Here is a 16,745-nt window from a genome sequence, read left to right as displayed (position 1 = left end):
ACTGGAAGACCCATGACCTAGGACGCAAACCGAGCTTTCTAATACTGGGTATTACAGCCGTCCAAAAATCTTTTGGTAATCTTATGATTTCATGATGACTTGCACACAGGCAGATCTCTCAGTGCCAGAGGCAGCAAAACAATCTCAAAACATCTTTGAACCTCCACCATATTTGACTGTAGGTACTTTGTTCTTTTCTTTGTAGGCCTCATTCCGTTTTTCGTAACCAGTAGAATTATGTGCTTTACCGAAAATCTTGGTCTCATCTGTCCACAAGATGCTTTCCTAGAAGGAATTTAGGCTTAGTTACATACATTTTGGCAAACTGCAGTCTAGCTTCTTAATGTATCTGTGTCAACAGTGAGGTCCTCCTGGGTCTCTTGCCATAGCGTTTAATTTCATTCAAATGTGGACGAATAGTCCGCAACGACACTGCTGCACTCTGAGCCTGCATAGGTTGTTAACGTCTTGATTAAGATTTCTTGAGATGGACTTGCTATCTTGACATTGTTGATATTTTTCAACAATATTGGTTCTCAAGTCCTCAGACAGTTCTCTCCTCTTCCTGTTCTTCATGCTTAGGCTGGCAAATACAGACATGGAATGCAAAGATTGTGGCAACTTCTTCCCTTTTTATCTGGTTTCAGGTGTTATTTTCATGTTGCCCACACCAGTTACTTGCTACAGGTGAGTTTGAACGAGCTTGAAACAAAGTTGTTTGCCCCAATTTTTTGTGTTGTTCCAATACACAGCAAGGAAATAAACGTTTATAACAAAACATGTGTAATTGCAATAATTTTCTGGGAAAAATACTTAATTTCATGGAACTATTTCAAGGGTGCTGGTCGTGAGTGTATGGCCAATTTGAACAACGATAAAACAGACAATTTAGACTACAATGTGTATGGCTGTGTTGGCATAGAGATTGTTCACCAGATGATTGTTAGTTCAATGGTCGCTCAACCATCAAACCAAGGCCTCATAAACAAGTCCTGTACTATGGCTCTATACAAGCACAGCACTATTCAGAGCCATAATATGGCAGCCAATGAGGTCTATGGGGCCATGCTGTACCTGCGCAGCTCTTATCTCATGCGCAGATTCATACAGAATCAAAAAGAATCAAATAGTGGCATCCTCCAATATTATGGGATATTCTGTACATATAGAAGTAATATTGTGCAGATACACCATATATTACACAACATGAAGTATCTACAGCTCTATAGCATGGGAAGTGCATGTTACAGAATAAACTACATGCACCAGGTCTCCTTTTCCATGCAGAATTTATGTTTTATCTGTATTACAGGAACAGAGAAAATTCTGCTGTTGCATGGGCACTGGTTCAGGCTCCTGATTTATCACTTATCTTCTCTGGATGATAATGGATGACTGCGCAAATCCAGTTTTACATGTTGAGTACCATGACGATGGGAAGCCCTATACTGCTGCGATAATCGGGCAGTTCCCCTGCAGCGTCTTATCTAGTGGCCAGGGTTGGCAAGTTGACTTTATTTTTTCTGGACATCTTACTAAGAATTCACTGACAGACACACTAAAAATTATAATAAATGATTAGGATCATCAGTGATTCATAGCTACAGCCCATAATTCTGATCAAAAGACATTCGTTGCATTCACTGTAAAATGTCGATAATTACTGTGAAAATATTCTGTACATGAGCGGCACGGTGGCTCAGTGGTTAGTCGTCCTTGTGCTCCGCTCCCCCTGCTCCCTCATGTTTGTATCACCTGTCTGCAAAAAAGAAAAATAAAATAGATTTCTTGACACCGCAGAGTGCTGCCAAAACTGTCTCTTTTTTATGATATTGGCTCAGTGGTTAGCACTGCAGTCTTGCAGCGCTGGGGTCCTGGGTTCAAATCCCACCAAGGACACCATCTGCAAGGAGTTTGTATATTCTCCCAGTGTTTGCGTGGGTTTTCTCCGGGTTCTCCAGTTTCCTCCCACAATCCAAAGACATACAGATAGGGAATCTAGATTATGAGCCGCAATGGGGAGCAGTGTTTCCATTGTATGTAAAGCGCTGTGGAATTAATAGCGCTATATAAATGAATAAAATTATTATTATTACTACAAGTTTCTTCAGCCTTAAAAAAATACAAAACAGGGAAGCATTAAAAAATTTTTGTGCAAAAAAGTGCCCTATTATTACGGACTGTCATGGAAGTTGGCAACACCGCAGGTACACAGCCTAAACCCCCTCCCCCCCGCCCCCATCCACGCCATCTCCGAGCTTCCCGTTATTGGTTAAATGGAACATCAAGACTTCCAATAGTCAATGGCAAGTGATTAGCTGCAGTGGTCATGAAGAGGAATCCACCAGAAGAGCAATCTAGGAGACAGTGTTTACCAAGTACCCTATGTTTATATGCACTATGCTTTTATTCAGTTACAGCAGGGTATATGTCCACAATTTTTCCCTTGGTTTCTCTTTGTCTTATGGCCAGTGTAAACATGAGCTCACAAGTTCCATGTATACCATCTCATACTCCGGCTCACTTTTTTGTTTTTATGCAGTATCTTGTATTTAGTACAAATAGAGTGTGGCCCTCCCTCTCAGTGAGCTGGGCATTTCATCTAGTGCTTCCCATGACTGTGTGTCCTGTTGGGACCCAGTCACTCTCTGTCCTTATTCACATTGAGGCCTATTTTGACCCATGGTAAGGTTTTAATATTAGAGAGTGTAGGTATGGTCCCAACTGGGTACACCTTGTCGTTGGTGGGATGGCTTTACACTTTTTTTGATCAAAAACAATGTTTCCTAAGTATCCTATGTTTATATGCACTATTCCTTTATTTAGTTACAGCAGGGTATACATCCACAATTTTTTCCTTTTGTTTTTTCTTAATCTAGGAGACTGGCAGGGTATATGGCCACCTTGACGAGGAAAAGCAGGTGTCCACAATGTGAGTAATGTTATTGTTTTTTTAAACCACTTCTAAAATACAATATAGTTGTGGACAACCCCAGTACCATCACACAAACAATAACACTTCTGTATTTCATTCATTCTTTTGTTGTATTAATTTATAATTCATTTAAATTTCAATTATAACATTTTTCTGTAACTTATTAATTCTATAAACAACGGTTACATACAGATACTACGCAAATTAATTCAGTTCATGCACTTGAGGAGATGCTCAGATTTTTGACAGAGTTTTTGGAGAAGAACCTCCAAAATTGTGAAAAGTTTGGAATTTTCAAGGAGGATTTGGAGAGTTTTGGCTCAATTTCTGCACCAAAATCTTCTAAAAACCCATGTGTGTCCATATAAGCCAAAGCTTTATCCACACATCCGATCAAAACCTCTCCCATCAAGGCTTCCATCAGAAATGGGGCAGCATGGCTATCCAGTGTGGGTGACATACTGATGGGGCATGCCCCAAGGGGACAGGCATGATGATGTGTGTAAAGAAGCATGAAATTAATGGTGCTTTATAAGAGAGAATAAATGGAAGTAACAGCGCTAGTGAGAAGAAAGTCTTAACTACTACTATGACACAAATAATTTATCAAAATATTTTAGGTGTAACTGCACAAAGTAAAGAGAAAACACGTCGTCTGGCCTCAAGGCTTCCTGAATGTTGAATGCTTGAAAAGAAAGAAGCAAAGAAAGAAGGAACAACAAAGAACCATGTTACATCTGCCCTCAGGCATCACCTGGTATTTTCCTTTCTTTAAAAAAAAAAAACAACAAAACAAGACCTAAAGCTGAATGCTTTACTGAGAACCTTTATTCTTGTAACTTGGTCGGAAATAAATAACTTTATACTATTATGCAACGTATCAGTCAATCAATATCTGCACACAAAGTTACTGAAGTGAGATAATTTTCTATGAAAAGTTATCAGATTTGGCTACATGGGTATGAATCTAGCCTTAAGGCCACCATTCACAATAGAGTAATGTCAGCCGATATCAACGAGTTTCATCAATGGTCTAATGTGTATGAAGGTGCTGACCAAATCTCAATCGTGCATGTCAGACTGCCGATCACACTGCACCTATGGAGATTAGCCGTGGGCCGACATGGTGGGCAGCGATTTTCATAGAGAACATAAGAACGCTCGGTCAAACAAGACCTTGTGTATGGGAGATTTGGCTAAGATGGCTGTTGACCGAATCAGCCGTAGCATCGTTTGCCCAACAGCCATCTGAAGTGTATGGCGGGCTTTAGATGAAAGCACAAAGATCTGTTCACACTTGTGTTAAGGCTTCAAGAATAACAGAAACAAAACATTGTTAGTCTAGAGTCTTAAAAATGTAAAAAATAAATAGTTGCCATATTAAAGCCCATCATCAGATCTTGGCACAGGATGTGAACGCTGCATACTGAAGACAGCCATCATTCCGCAGAGATGCTTTATGAGTGGCAGCTCCTCTTTTGCTGATTACATATACTGAATCATTGCCTCGGAACAGGTCAGCTTCCATTGACGATTGCATCATGGTCTATGTATACTACTGAAAAATCAATGAGTCTTGACAGAAAGCCATATACATTTAATGTACATATAAATTTTAACACATTACCATCTTTCACTTTATAGCTTATAGGTAATGGCTACATAAAGGTTTATTGCACTATTCTTTGCAGGGTTACTATATCCTAGAAAGCAGTTTAGGGAATTTCCTCCATACCGAAGGGTATAAAACATCTCTATGAGCAGAATAGATTGCTGAGATACTGACAGAGAATGTCAAATCACCCATCAAAAGGACAGGAGAGTCCAGTGGATGCCGAGGGTCTTACCTCAAAGCTGAGAGGAAGGTTACGCTTCAATGAAATTTCAAACACCAAGCTGATCTCTGATTTGTTTGCATCTTTATCTTCATCGGGGCCTCCGGTCTCCCCATTCTGCATTGGTGCAAAAACAAAAGAAAATAAAACTTATTTTAATAAGATCTAAACATTGCATCTTTACACATGACATATTTATTACATTTAAAAATTCTGTATTCATGGTAAGCTTTAAAAAAGAAAAAACGTAGACGTGGCCACAGATGAGAGGAAGCCATGAAAACATCCCCTCCACCAGGACTGCAGCATTAAGCCAATACCAAGAACTCAAATGACGAAAACCTCGAAAAAAGATTAAGGATCAGACATCCCCATTTAAAATCAAACATCCCCCATTTAGGATCAGAGATCCCCAAAGCTCCTGTTAAGCAAAAATATTCTTGGCTTCACCACTCTTGGTGGATGCCATATCCCAGCTTTCTGAGATAAGGAAAACTCTTAAAAAGGGACACATCTCGATTATGGGCTCAAAACTTCTTTAAGGCCCCCTTCACACGTCCGTGAAAATCATGCACGTTTTTCACAGACGTGTCAAAGGTGCGTATTGTCCCCCGTGTGCCGTTTTTATGGCCCAACGTGTGTTCTCCGTGTGTTATCCATGATAACACACGGAGAACCGAAACGTTCTGCTCACCTGTCCCTGGTGTTGCTGTTCGTGGTGCTGATCTTCGGTCTCCGGTTCTGCCGACTCCCCGCTGCTGCGGCTTCCGACCCGCAGTGGAGTGAATATGCAATGAGCATAATGAGAGGGGGTCGGAAGTAAGTGACAGCAGCGGTAGAAACAGCAGGGCTGGAGAAGGAGAGTATAGAAATATTTTTTTTTTACAAACACGTGTGTTTTCTCCGATGCGTGTCACACGGACCACATCCGTGTGGTTCGTGCGGGCCGTGTGACACTCGTGATGCCAAAGAAAAACGGACATGTGCTCCACACGTACACATGGTCCCATTGATTTTAATGGGTCTATGTGTGCCCGTGTCTCCGGCATGTGAGGAAACAGACCAAAAACGTACCGGAGACACGGATGTGTGAAGAGGGCCTAAAAGAGGTTGTCCACTACTTTGACACTGATGGCCTATCATTAGGACTGGTCATCAATGTCTGATCAGCTGGGGTCCTACACCCCGCACACCTGCCGATCAGCTGATCTCAGTCCCGGCGGCAGCAGGCTGCTGGAAATGCTCAATTCCGGCACTGCTCCTTTTCTGATAGCATCCGGGTACTGCACATCTGCCTCCTATTCTAATCAATAGGAGGTGAATGTACAGCACCTGGCTGTTATCAGTAGATGGAGCAGTTCGGAACTGAGCATTTCTGGCTCCCTGCTGCCGCCTCCGGCACTGAGAACAGCTTATCGGCGGGGGTGCGGTGTGTCAGACCCCGGCTGATCAGACATTGATGACCTATCCTAAGTTAAGGCCATCAATGTCAAAGTAGTGGACAACCCCTTTAAGTATAAATAAAACAAATAGACAAGCAGATAAGGAACAAGAGTTGGGCACTTTTAATTTTACATATCATTACACTATCTAATAAAGTAAAAGTGTCCAGAATGTGATTACAGAAAAATTAGCTTATAATTGAACCCGGAAACTTTTTTTTACACCGTTGTTTTGTTCACAGAATGAATAGGTCTGAAGTAAGGGCATCCATACCTGATGGCAAAGTCCAGGGGATTGACTGACTATGTTATACGAATAGGGCTTCCTATTTGTCCATCAACAGATGATAATGGTGAGAAGGCAGGGGAAGAAGGAGCAAGCTCTTGGATTTCAACATGCCCACTCCTTTATTCTGCTGGTGACTTACCAATGCGGACCTTTCTGGGATCGGCTCGTTCTTCAGGGCGTGCAAGGCTTTCAGCGCCGCACTGTGTCGAGCTGCCTGCCGAGTTTTTCCTTCTCCATAAAATTCACTGTTTCCCACACTTAGCTGAACGTAAAAAGTCTTAAGCATTGGGCAGAGGTACCTATAATACATAAGAAGTCATTTTACTTTGTGACAGCACAAAAACATTTTTATTGAATGTAGTCGCCATTAAATTACATCTGGTGAGAAGTTTGATGTTGTCACCATGAAGAGAAAACAATGCAATGACACGAGGAAAGGTCTCCCTCACACATTAACTACGTGTATGAAGACCTCCAAACTTCTCAGCTGCAGATCCGTTAGTTTCCCTGTGAGATAAGCTGCCATCAGAGGTGTGTGGAAGGGGCTTACTCCACTGTCCCCAATAAAAACAAGTGACCTTGGCCAAATCCCAAGAATGGGGGATCTGGGAGAAATACTGGAGAAGAACGAGTGTTCAGCTGACCATCATCTAAGGTGAATGGGCACTTTACCTTACCAGAACTTCAAATGTGTCACCATTAGGGGGACTAGGGCCTTTGCACACATTGTGCTTTGGGCGCAGCTCTTCCGCGCAGATTTGTCACAGAACCTGAAGGGTTTGCTGATGCCAGAGAAGTGATGGAGCATGCTGGCATGTCCTGCACACATTGCTTATTTCTGACTTGCAGATTTAGTGCAGATTAAAATATGCAGAATGCTCTTTTCACCCATACTAATGAGTGGGGGAAAATCTGCACCAAAAACGCATGGAAGAAAGGCTTATATTTTACGCAGCATTTTTCTCGCCAGCAGATACAGAAATGGTGAAGAAATTTGTGCACCAATTACTTAATGTGAGCACATACCCTAAGGGTAACATGCACACAATCAGGACTCGCTGTGTCCTTGATTCAGCAGGTCGTGATCTGCGGGGCTGCAAGACTCCTGCGGAGGAGAATGCAGGAGACCACAGCTGCTCGTGCCCATAATCAGGGTTCAGGGCGCTGCGGTCTCTTGCTTGTGTTCTCCATATGGAGGACACTTGTGACTCCGCGGCAAATGACATACTGCGGCTCAGAAAGTCACACCACAGGTCAGTGTTTGCGGGAAAAACAAGCTCAGTGGGCACGGGATTTCTAGAAATCCCTCCACTGTGCTTGTACAAAATGCAGCATTTTGGACGCAGCTGAAGCATGCTGAGTCCAAAACGCTGTGAACACTGATCGTGGGCACACACCCTTACAAGTCTATTGCATACTGTTTATCCAAAGACCCCAATAGTAGGTCTGCATCTTCAAATACAGTAAGCAGAAGATACACAGCTCAGTATCAGAACGCAACTTTACCCTTCTTATAGATAAACAGTACTGAGAAATTATTCAGCACAATACAAACAAATTGCTAAAAGGAAGCAATCCACTTTAAGATCAATTACATAAATCTGGGAAACACCTTTAGCAATATATAATGTATGCAAAGATCAGGCCCTACAGAGAAAGAAAAAACTATTTCTGGAAAGAAGAAATTGCACATTAAAATTTCCAGTTCAGCAATGCCTACAAGCAAGTCTCCATACAGCAGATGGGTCTTTCTAAAGAGATGTCATAAGGTTTTTGCTCCCCCATCTGAGAGCAATACAATGTAGAGACAGAGACCCTGATTCCAGCGATTTGTCACTTAGACTGCTTTCACACATCCAGTTTTTCCTGTGCGGCACAATCCGGTGCTTTGCAGAAAAACCGCAACCGTTTTTTTTTTGCCGCCGGTTGCGTTTTTTTTGCATAGACTTACATTAGTGCCGGATTGTGCCGCATGGGCTTGCGTTCGGTCTGGTTTTTGCCGCATGCGGCAGATTTAGCCGATGCGGCAGCTGGATGGAACATTGCCTGGCACGTTTTTTGGTCCGGCAAAAAAAAACCGCATCGCGCCGCATCCGGCCAATGTGGCGCGATTTGCAATGCATGCCTATGGACGCCGCATGCGGCGTCCTGCGGCAAACACCGCATCCGGCCGCCGCATGCGTTTTTTCCCACTGCGCATGCTCAGTAGCGTGCCGCAAGCGGCAAAAACCGGACAGGCCGCATGTCAAAAACTTATGTAAAGGATGCGGTTTTGTCGCCGCATCCGTTGCATAGGTTTTAGAGCCGGATTGGCCGGCTCTGCTAAAACCGGATATGTGAAAGCAGCCTTACTGGGCTGTTTACTGTTGTTTTTATAAGAGGGATATTTCTGAGGGGCTGTGAACAGATTCAAACTGCACAGCAAGGGTGCATGAAGCTGTCAATTATGCAACGTCGAGCGGCCAATTGCGTTGATCTCCCCGTGATTAGCCACTGAGCAATGTGTAAGTTAGCGGCTTCTTAATAGAGAGAACAGGAGCGCTTAGCCGAATGAGGGCGCCTGTGTACGGGAGAGTCAGCAGAGAGAGCTGTTAGCCGAATGATTGGCCAAAGTATTGGTTCAGCCATCTAATGTGTATGGCCAGCTTTAGGGTGCACTTATAAGGGGGTATAAGGATCAGCCACTCTGAACCTGTGTATGATGTACAGTATATGTAATATGTTCAAACAGCCACTAGGTGGCCACAGTGTGTGCGCTGTTTCCCTGGTGCTCGCAGGCCAGATGGGGAGGAGTCTAATTTGAAAAAGAGCGGATGGAAATCAGTTGGTGAGGAGAGTCCCTGAGGAGAAGGAGTACACTGCATCTGTGAGAGGAGAGTCCCTGAGGAGAAGGAGTACACTGCATCTGTGAGAGGAGAGTCCCTGAGGAGAAGGAGTACACTGCGTCTGTGAGAGGAGAGTCCCTGAGGAGAAGGAGTACACTGCGTCTGTGAGAGGAGAGGCCCTGAGGAGGAGGAGTACACTGCGTCTGTGAGAGGAGAGGCCCTGAGGAGGAGGAGTGCACTGCGTCTGTAAGAGGAGAGTCCCTGAGGAGAAGGAGTACACTGCGTCTGTGAGAGGAGAGTCCCTGAGGAGAAGGAGTACACTGCGTCTGTGAGAGGAGAGGCCCTGAGGAGGAGGAGTGCACTGCGTCTGTAAGAGGAGAGTCCCTGAGGAGAAGAAGGAGTACACTGCGTCTGTGAGAGGAGAGTACCTGAGAAGAAGGAGTACACTGCGTCTGTGAGAGGAGAGTCCCTGAGGAAAAGGAGTACACTGCGTCTGTGAGAGGAGAGTCCCTGAGGAGAAGGAGTACACTGCGTCTGTGAGGAGAGTCCCTGAGGAGAAGGAGTACACTGCGTCTGTGAGAGGAGTGTCTCTGAGGAGGAGTACACTGCGTCTGTGAGAGGAGAGTCCCAGAGGAGAAGGAGTACACTGCGACTGTGAGGAGAGTCCCTGAGGAGAAACAGTACACTGCGACTGTGAGAGGAGAGTCCCTAAGGAGGAGGAGTACACTGCGTCTGTGAGAGGAGAGTCCCTGAGGAGAAGGAGTACACTGCGTCTGTGAGAGGAGAGTCCCTGAGGAAAAGGAGTACACTGCGTCTGTGAGAGGAGAGTCCCTGAGGAGAAGGAGTACACTGCGACTGTGAGAGGAGAGTCCCTGAGGAGAAGGAGTACACTGAGACTGTGAGAGGAGAGTCCCTGAGGAGAAGGAGTACACTGCGTCTATGAGAGGAGAGTCCCTGAGGAGAAGGAGTACACTGCGTCTGTGAGAGGAGAGTCCCTGAGGAGAAAGAGTACACTGCGTCTGTGAGAGGAGAGGCCCTGAGGAGAAGGAGTACACTGCGTCTGTGAGAGGAGAGGCCCTGAGGAGGAGGAGTACACTGCGTCTGTGAGAGGAGAGTCCCAGAGGAGAAGAAGGAGTACACTGCGTCTGTGAGAGGAGAGTCCCTGAGGAGAATGAGTACACTGCGTCTGTGAGAGGAGTGTCCCTGAGGAGTACACTGCGTCTGTGAGAGGAGAGGCCCTGAGGAGGAGGAGTACACTGCGTCTGTAAGAGGAGAGTCCCTGAGGAGAAGGAGTACACTGCGTCTGTGAGAGGAGAGTCCCTGAGGAGGAGTACACTGCATCTGTGAGAGGAGTGTCCCTGAGGAGAAGGAGTACACTGCGTCTGTGAGAGGAGAGTCCCAGAGGAGAAGGAGTACACTGCGACTGTGAGAGGAGAGTCCCTGAGGAGAAGGAGTACACTGCGACTGTGAGAGGAGAGTCCCTGAGGAGGAGTACACTGCGTCTGTGAGAGGAGAGTCCCAGAGGAGAAGGAGTACACTGCGACTGTGAGAGGAGAGTCCCTGAGGAGAAGGAGTACACTGCGTCTGTGAGAGGAGAGTCCCTGAGGAGGAGTACACTGCATCTGTGAGAGGAGTGTCCCTGAGGAGAAGGAGTACACTGCGTCTGTGAGAGGAGAGTCCCAGAGGAGAAGGAGTACACTGCGACTGTGAGAGGAGAGTCCCTGAGGAGAAGGAGTACACTGCGACTGTGAGAGGAGAGTCCCTGAGGAGGAGTACACTGCGTCTGTGAGAGGAGAGTCCCTGAGGAGAAGGAGTACACTGCATCTGTGAGAGGAGAGTCCCTGAGGAGAAGGAGGTACACTGCGTTTGTGAGAGGAGAGTCCCTGAGGAGAAGGAGTACACTGCGACTGTGAGAGGAGAGTCCCTGAGGAGAAGGAGTACACTGCGTCTGTGAGAGGAGAGGCCCTGAGGAGAAGGAGTACACTGCGTCTGTGAGAGGAGAGCCCCTGAGGAGAAGGAGTACACTGCGTCTGTGAGAGGAGAGTCCCTGAGGAGAAGGAGTACACTGCGTCTGTGAGAGGAAAGTCCCTGAGGAGAAGGAGTACACTGCGTCTGTGAGAGGAGAGTCCCAGAGGAGAAGGAGTACACTGCGTCTGTGAGAGGAGAGTCCCAGAGGAGAAGAAGGAGTACACTGCGTCTGTGAGAGGAGAGTCCCTGAGGAGAATGAGTACACTGCGTCTGTGAGAGGAGAGTCCCTGAGGAGAATGAGTACACTGCGTCTGTGAGAGGAGAGTCCCTGAGGAGAATAAGTACACTGCGTCTGTGAGAGGAGAGGCCCTGAGGAGAAGGAGTACACTGTGTCTGTGAGAGGAGAGGCCCTGAGGAGAAGGAGTACACTGCGTTTGTGAGAGGAGAGGTCCTGAGGAGGAGGAGTACACTGCGTCTGTGAGAGGAGAGGCCCTGAGGAGGAGTACACTGCGTCTGAGAGGAGAGGCCCTGAGGAGGAGGAGTACACTGCGTCTGTAAGAGGAGAGTCCCTGAGGAGAAGGAGTACACTGCGTCTGTGAGAGGAGAGTACCTGAGAAGAAGGAGTACACTGCGACTGTGAGAGGAGAGTCCCAGAGGAGAAGGAGTACACTGCGTCTGTGAGAGGAGAGTCCCAGAGGAGAAGAAGGAGTACACTGCGTCTGTGAGAGGAGAGTCCCTGAGGAGAATGAGTACACTGCGTCTGTGAGAGGAGAGTCCCTGAGGAGAATGAGTACACTGCGTCTGTGAGAGGAGAGTCCCTGAGGAGAATAAGTACACTGCGTCAGTGAGAGGAGAGGCCCTGAGGAGAAGGAGTACACTGTGTCTGTGAGAGGAGAGGCCCTGAGGAGAAGGAGTACACTGCGTTTGTGAGAGGAGAGGTCCTGAGGAGGAGGAGTACACTGCGTCTGTGAGAGGAGAGGCCCTGAGGAGGAGTACACTGCGTCTGAGAGGAGAGGCCCTGAGGAGGAGGAGTACACTGCGTCTGTAAGAGGAGAGTCCCTGAGGAGAAGGAGTACACTGCGTCTGTGAGAGGAGAGTACCTGAGAAGAAGGAGTACACTGCGACTGTGAGAGGAGAGTCCCTGAGGAGAAGGAGTACACTGCGTCTGTGAGAGGAGAGGCCCTGAGGAGAAGGAGTACACTGCGTCTGTGAGAGGAGTGTCCCTGAGGAAGAGTACACTGCGTCTGTGAGAGGAGAGGCCCTGAGGAGAAGGAGTACACTGCGTCTGTGAGAGGAGAGTACCTGAGAAGAAGGAGTACACTGCATCTGTGAGAGGAGAGTCCCTGAGGAGAAGGAGTACACTGCGTCTGTGAGAGGAGAGTCCCTGAGGAGGAGTACACTGCATCTGTGAGAGGAGTGTCCCTGAGGAGAAGGAGTACACTGCGTCTGTGAGAGGAGAGTCCCAGAGGAGAAGGAGTACACTGCGACTGTGAGAGGAGAGTCCCTGAGGAGAAGGAGTACACTGCGACTGTGAGAGGAGAGTCCCTGAGGAGGAGTACACTGCGTCTGTGAGAGGAGAGTCCCTGAGGAGAAGGAGTACACTGCATCTGTGAGAGGAGAGTCCCTGAGGAGAAGGAGTACACTGCGTCTGTGAGAGGAGAGTCCCTGAGGAGAAGGAGTACACTGCGTCTGTGAGAGGAGAGTCCCAGAGGAGAAGGAGTACACTGCGTCTGTGAGAGGAGAGTCCCTGAGGAGAATGAGTACACTGCGTCTGTGAGAGGAGAGTCCCTGAGGAGAATGAGTACACTGCGTCTGTGAGAGGAGAGTCCCTGAGGAGAAGGAGTACACTGCGTCTGTGAGAGGAGAGTCCCTGAGGAGAAGGAGTACACTGCGTCTGTGAGAGGAGAGTCCCTGAGGAGAAGGAGTACACTGCGTCTGTGAGAGGAGAGTCCCAGAGGAGAAGGAGTACACTGCGTCTGTGAGAGGAGAGTCCCTGAGGAGAATGAGTACACTGCGTCTGTTAGAGGAGAGTCCCTGAGGAGAATGAGTACACTGCGTCTGTGAGAGTCCCTGAGGAGAAGGAGTACACTGCGTCTGTGAGAGTCCCTGAGGAGAAGGAGTACACTGCGTCTGTGAGAGGCATAGTGAAGAAAAGCCTAACAAGATTAACTTGGTATGGCCCTTTGGGCCGCATCCGTTTATTTTTCGGACACAAAGAGCAGTCCGGAAAAGGGTGGCTATTCCCTGATGAGATCTTACAATTTCTATCGGTGAGAAAGAGTTAGTGGGCCTCTAGAGGGAAGAGTGGTCCTGACTGACTGAAAAGACGGTCGAGTCGACCATGGCTAGTGAAACGGAGTACCCCAATGTGAGCCCTAACACCAGAGAAACAGTCAGACGGAATAAATGTGTAACTAAAATGAAATTTTGTGGAGAAGATAAAAGACATCCCCTGTAACATTCAAGCAATGTGCCCGCCTAAGGCTATGTGCACACAGTGCGTGTTTAGCAGCGTTTTTGGGTGCGTTTTTGGCCTCAAAACTGCATGAGTTTGCTTCCCTAGCAAAGTCTAGGAGTTTTCCTTTTTGCTGTACACACACAACTTTTTGTTTTAAGCTGCGTTTGAGCTTAAAATTAAAAAAAAAAAATGGACATGTCAATTCTTTCCTGCGTTTTTCTGTGTTTCCCCTCCATGCTGCATTTGAAAAACACAGAAAAACGCAGAGATAAAAAACGCAGCAAAATGCACCAAAACGCGGTAAAAAAAAACGCATGCGTTTTTACCAATGCATTTTTTTGCGCGTTTTTACCGTGGGTGTGTTTTTATGCATTTTTGTGCGTTTTTAGCAGGCAAAAATGCACAAAAACGCAGCGTCAACAAAACGCACTGTGCGCACATAGCCTTAGGCGAGAAAACGAAATGTACATAGGTTGACAAGTAAAGAAATTTGGTTAAAAGATCCTGAGTGTGTCAGTGTCTGTGACGCATGAAGAAAAGAGCTTGCTGCTGCACTGTACTAAAGCAGCGGTTGGGGGGGGGCAGAGGAAGAGCATTGGGCTGCCCGTCAGCCGAACAGCAGACTCTGCCATGACTATAATGGCCCCCGATCGCCCCTTTTACACACCAACACAAACCAATATTCCTTGGAACGCTGCTTTCTGGCCTATCAGGTTGTGTAAACGCACTGCCAATTACCCAGAAAAAGAACAAAACACTTGTTCATCTCATGAAATGATTTTTAAGAATTATCGTTCCTGTCAGCACATTGTCTTGTGTAAACAGGACATGCTGCCGAGAACAATGGCACTCTATATACTGTATGCAGAACGATCAGATACACAATCGTTCTGTTCACATGGTTTTTATGGTCGACCTCTTAACAGGCCATTAAAAGGAACCGGTCACCAAGTATTTGCTAATCTGACAGCAGTATAATGTAGAGACAGAGAACCTGATTCCAGCAATGCGTCACGTACTGAGCTACTTACTGTAGTTTTGATAAAATCACTGATTAATCAGCAGTAGATTATCATTACAAAACTACTTAGCGTGCTGCAGGTAGTCCAGCATATCCATGAGCTCTGTAAAACTCCTAGATCTGCAGCAGAGAAACCATTGATTTTATCAAAATGACAGCAACCAGCTCAGTAAGTGACATATCGCTGGAATCAGGCTCTCTGCCTTTACATTATCCTGCTCTCAGATGGGGAGCAAAAACCTGGTGACAGATTCCCTTTAAGTGATCTGCATGTAGGACCCTTATTGAAAACTGTAACATAATATTGGAAATAAAAAAATAATATGATTTAAAAAAAACACTGCTTCTAATAAGATCTTTATTTTCTTTAGCTAAATTAGATAATCTAAGGCAGGACAGAAACCAAAGATTTATCGAAATGCTCACAATGCTCTTCTGTTCATGATGGACCAATAATAATCCCACAGCATTTCTTTACAAAGAGAAGTCTACACATGTGGTCGTCTCCCACTGACATTGAGAAAACCATTTTCCTTCCTTTTACATCTGCGAGCGTTATTACAAAAATCCAAAACGCTACAGTCCTAAAATAAATCAACGCAAAACTGGAGGCGCTCAATATAAGCAGACAATGAAAGTAATGGGGATAAATGTCTGCTGAGGACTGTGAGCAAGAGGACGCCAATCAATCAATATGAGAAGGCGGAATGGAGAAACGTCCGGCACCGAACGGAGGAAGAGAGCGCAAATATTGTACAGCATGAAAGAAAAAAAAATACCAAACTAAACAGTATAATATATTTATATTATATACACACACACAATTTATAATATATATATTTCTTTTTTTTATTATACACACGCACTGCTCAGCATAAATGAGTGCACCTCCTCTAAAAAGAAAAGCTAATCATTATCTTTTTCAACACAAAAACAATTTACAACATTTTTACTAGACTGTGTTTAACCCCTTCACCACCCGAGGATTTTCCATTTTTCTTTTTTCCTTCCCTTCGTCCAAGTGCCAGCACTATTTTATTTTTCCGTCAATATAGCCATATGAGGACTTGTTATTTGCGGGACGAGTTGCACTTTTGAATGACACCATTCACTCTATCACATAATGTACTGAAAAGCAGGAAAAAAAATATCCAATTGCTGTGAAATTGCAAAACAAAGCGCGATTCCATAACGTGTTTTTTTTTCCTTTTGTTTTTTTAAACTACCATGTTCATTATATGGTAAAACTGACCTGATAATGTGATTCCCTAGGTCAGTACGAGTTTGTAGATAGCAAACATGTATAGTTTTGAATTTATGTGGTGAAAAAAAATCTGAACTTTGTCAAAAAAATAAAAAAGAATTGTGCTTTTGGCAGATTCCGAGACCTGTAACGTTCTCATAGTACAAGACCTGGGGCTCAGTGATTACCGTATTTTTCGGACTATAAGACGCACCGGACCATAAGACGCACCCTGGTTTTAGAGAAGGAAAATAGGAAAATAAAATTTTAAGCAAAAAATGTGGTCATGACACACTTATGGGGCGAGGATCTGCTGCTGACACACTATTATGGGGGTAATGTCCCCAAATTCTCTAGTAAGGTACCCCATCCTGGTAATGATTCTCCTGCCTTGTATATAATCCCCATCCTTATATTTATTTTTATATATATATATATATATATATATATATATATATATATATATATATATATATATGTGTGTGTATGTATGTATGTGTGTGCGTGTGTCCCTCATCCTGCTATATGTGCCTCATCCTGCTATAGGTCCCCCATCATCCTGCTATAGGTCTCTCATCCTTCTATAGGTCCCCCATCATCCTGCTATATGTCCCCCATCATCCTGCTATATGTCCCCCATCATCCTGCTCATATGTGCCCCATCATCCTGCTCATATGTGCCCCATCATCCTGCTCATATGTGCCCCATCATCCTGCTCATATGTGCCC

General features: G+C 45.5%; 1 protein-coding gene across 5 annotated transcripts in view; it reads right to left on the bottom strand.

The window, feature by feature from the left end:
- STAU2 (staufen double-stranded RNA binding protein 2) overlaps positions 1-16,745 on the bottom strand; it is a 403,856-nt gene that overhangs the window by 254,825 nt on the left and 132,286 nt on the right. For all 5 annotated transcript variants that reach the window (XM_075353165.1, XM_075353168.1, XM_075353167.1 and 2 more), the window contains 2 exons: positions 6,641-6,800; positions 4,783-4,887 (listed from right to left, as the gene is read on the bottom strand). In XM_075353165.1, coding sequence (XP_075209280.1) covers positions 4,783-4,887; positions 6,641-6,800 — 265 coding nt within the window. The remainder of the gene's footprint in view (positions 1-4,782; positions 4,888-6,640; positions 6,801-16,745) is intronic.

The sequence above is a fragment of the Anomaloglossus baeobatrachus genome, chromosome 6, assembly GCF_048569485.1.
Source record: "Anomaloglossus baeobatrachus isolate aAnoBae1 chromosome 6, aAnoBae1.hap1, whole genome shotgun sequence".
Classification (NCBI taxonomy): domain Eukaryota; kingdom Metazoa; phylum Chordata; class Amphibia; order Anura; family Aromobatidae; genus Anomaloglossus; species Anomaloglossus baeobatrachus.
This window is presented reverse-complemented; position numbering and strand designations above follow the sequence as displayed.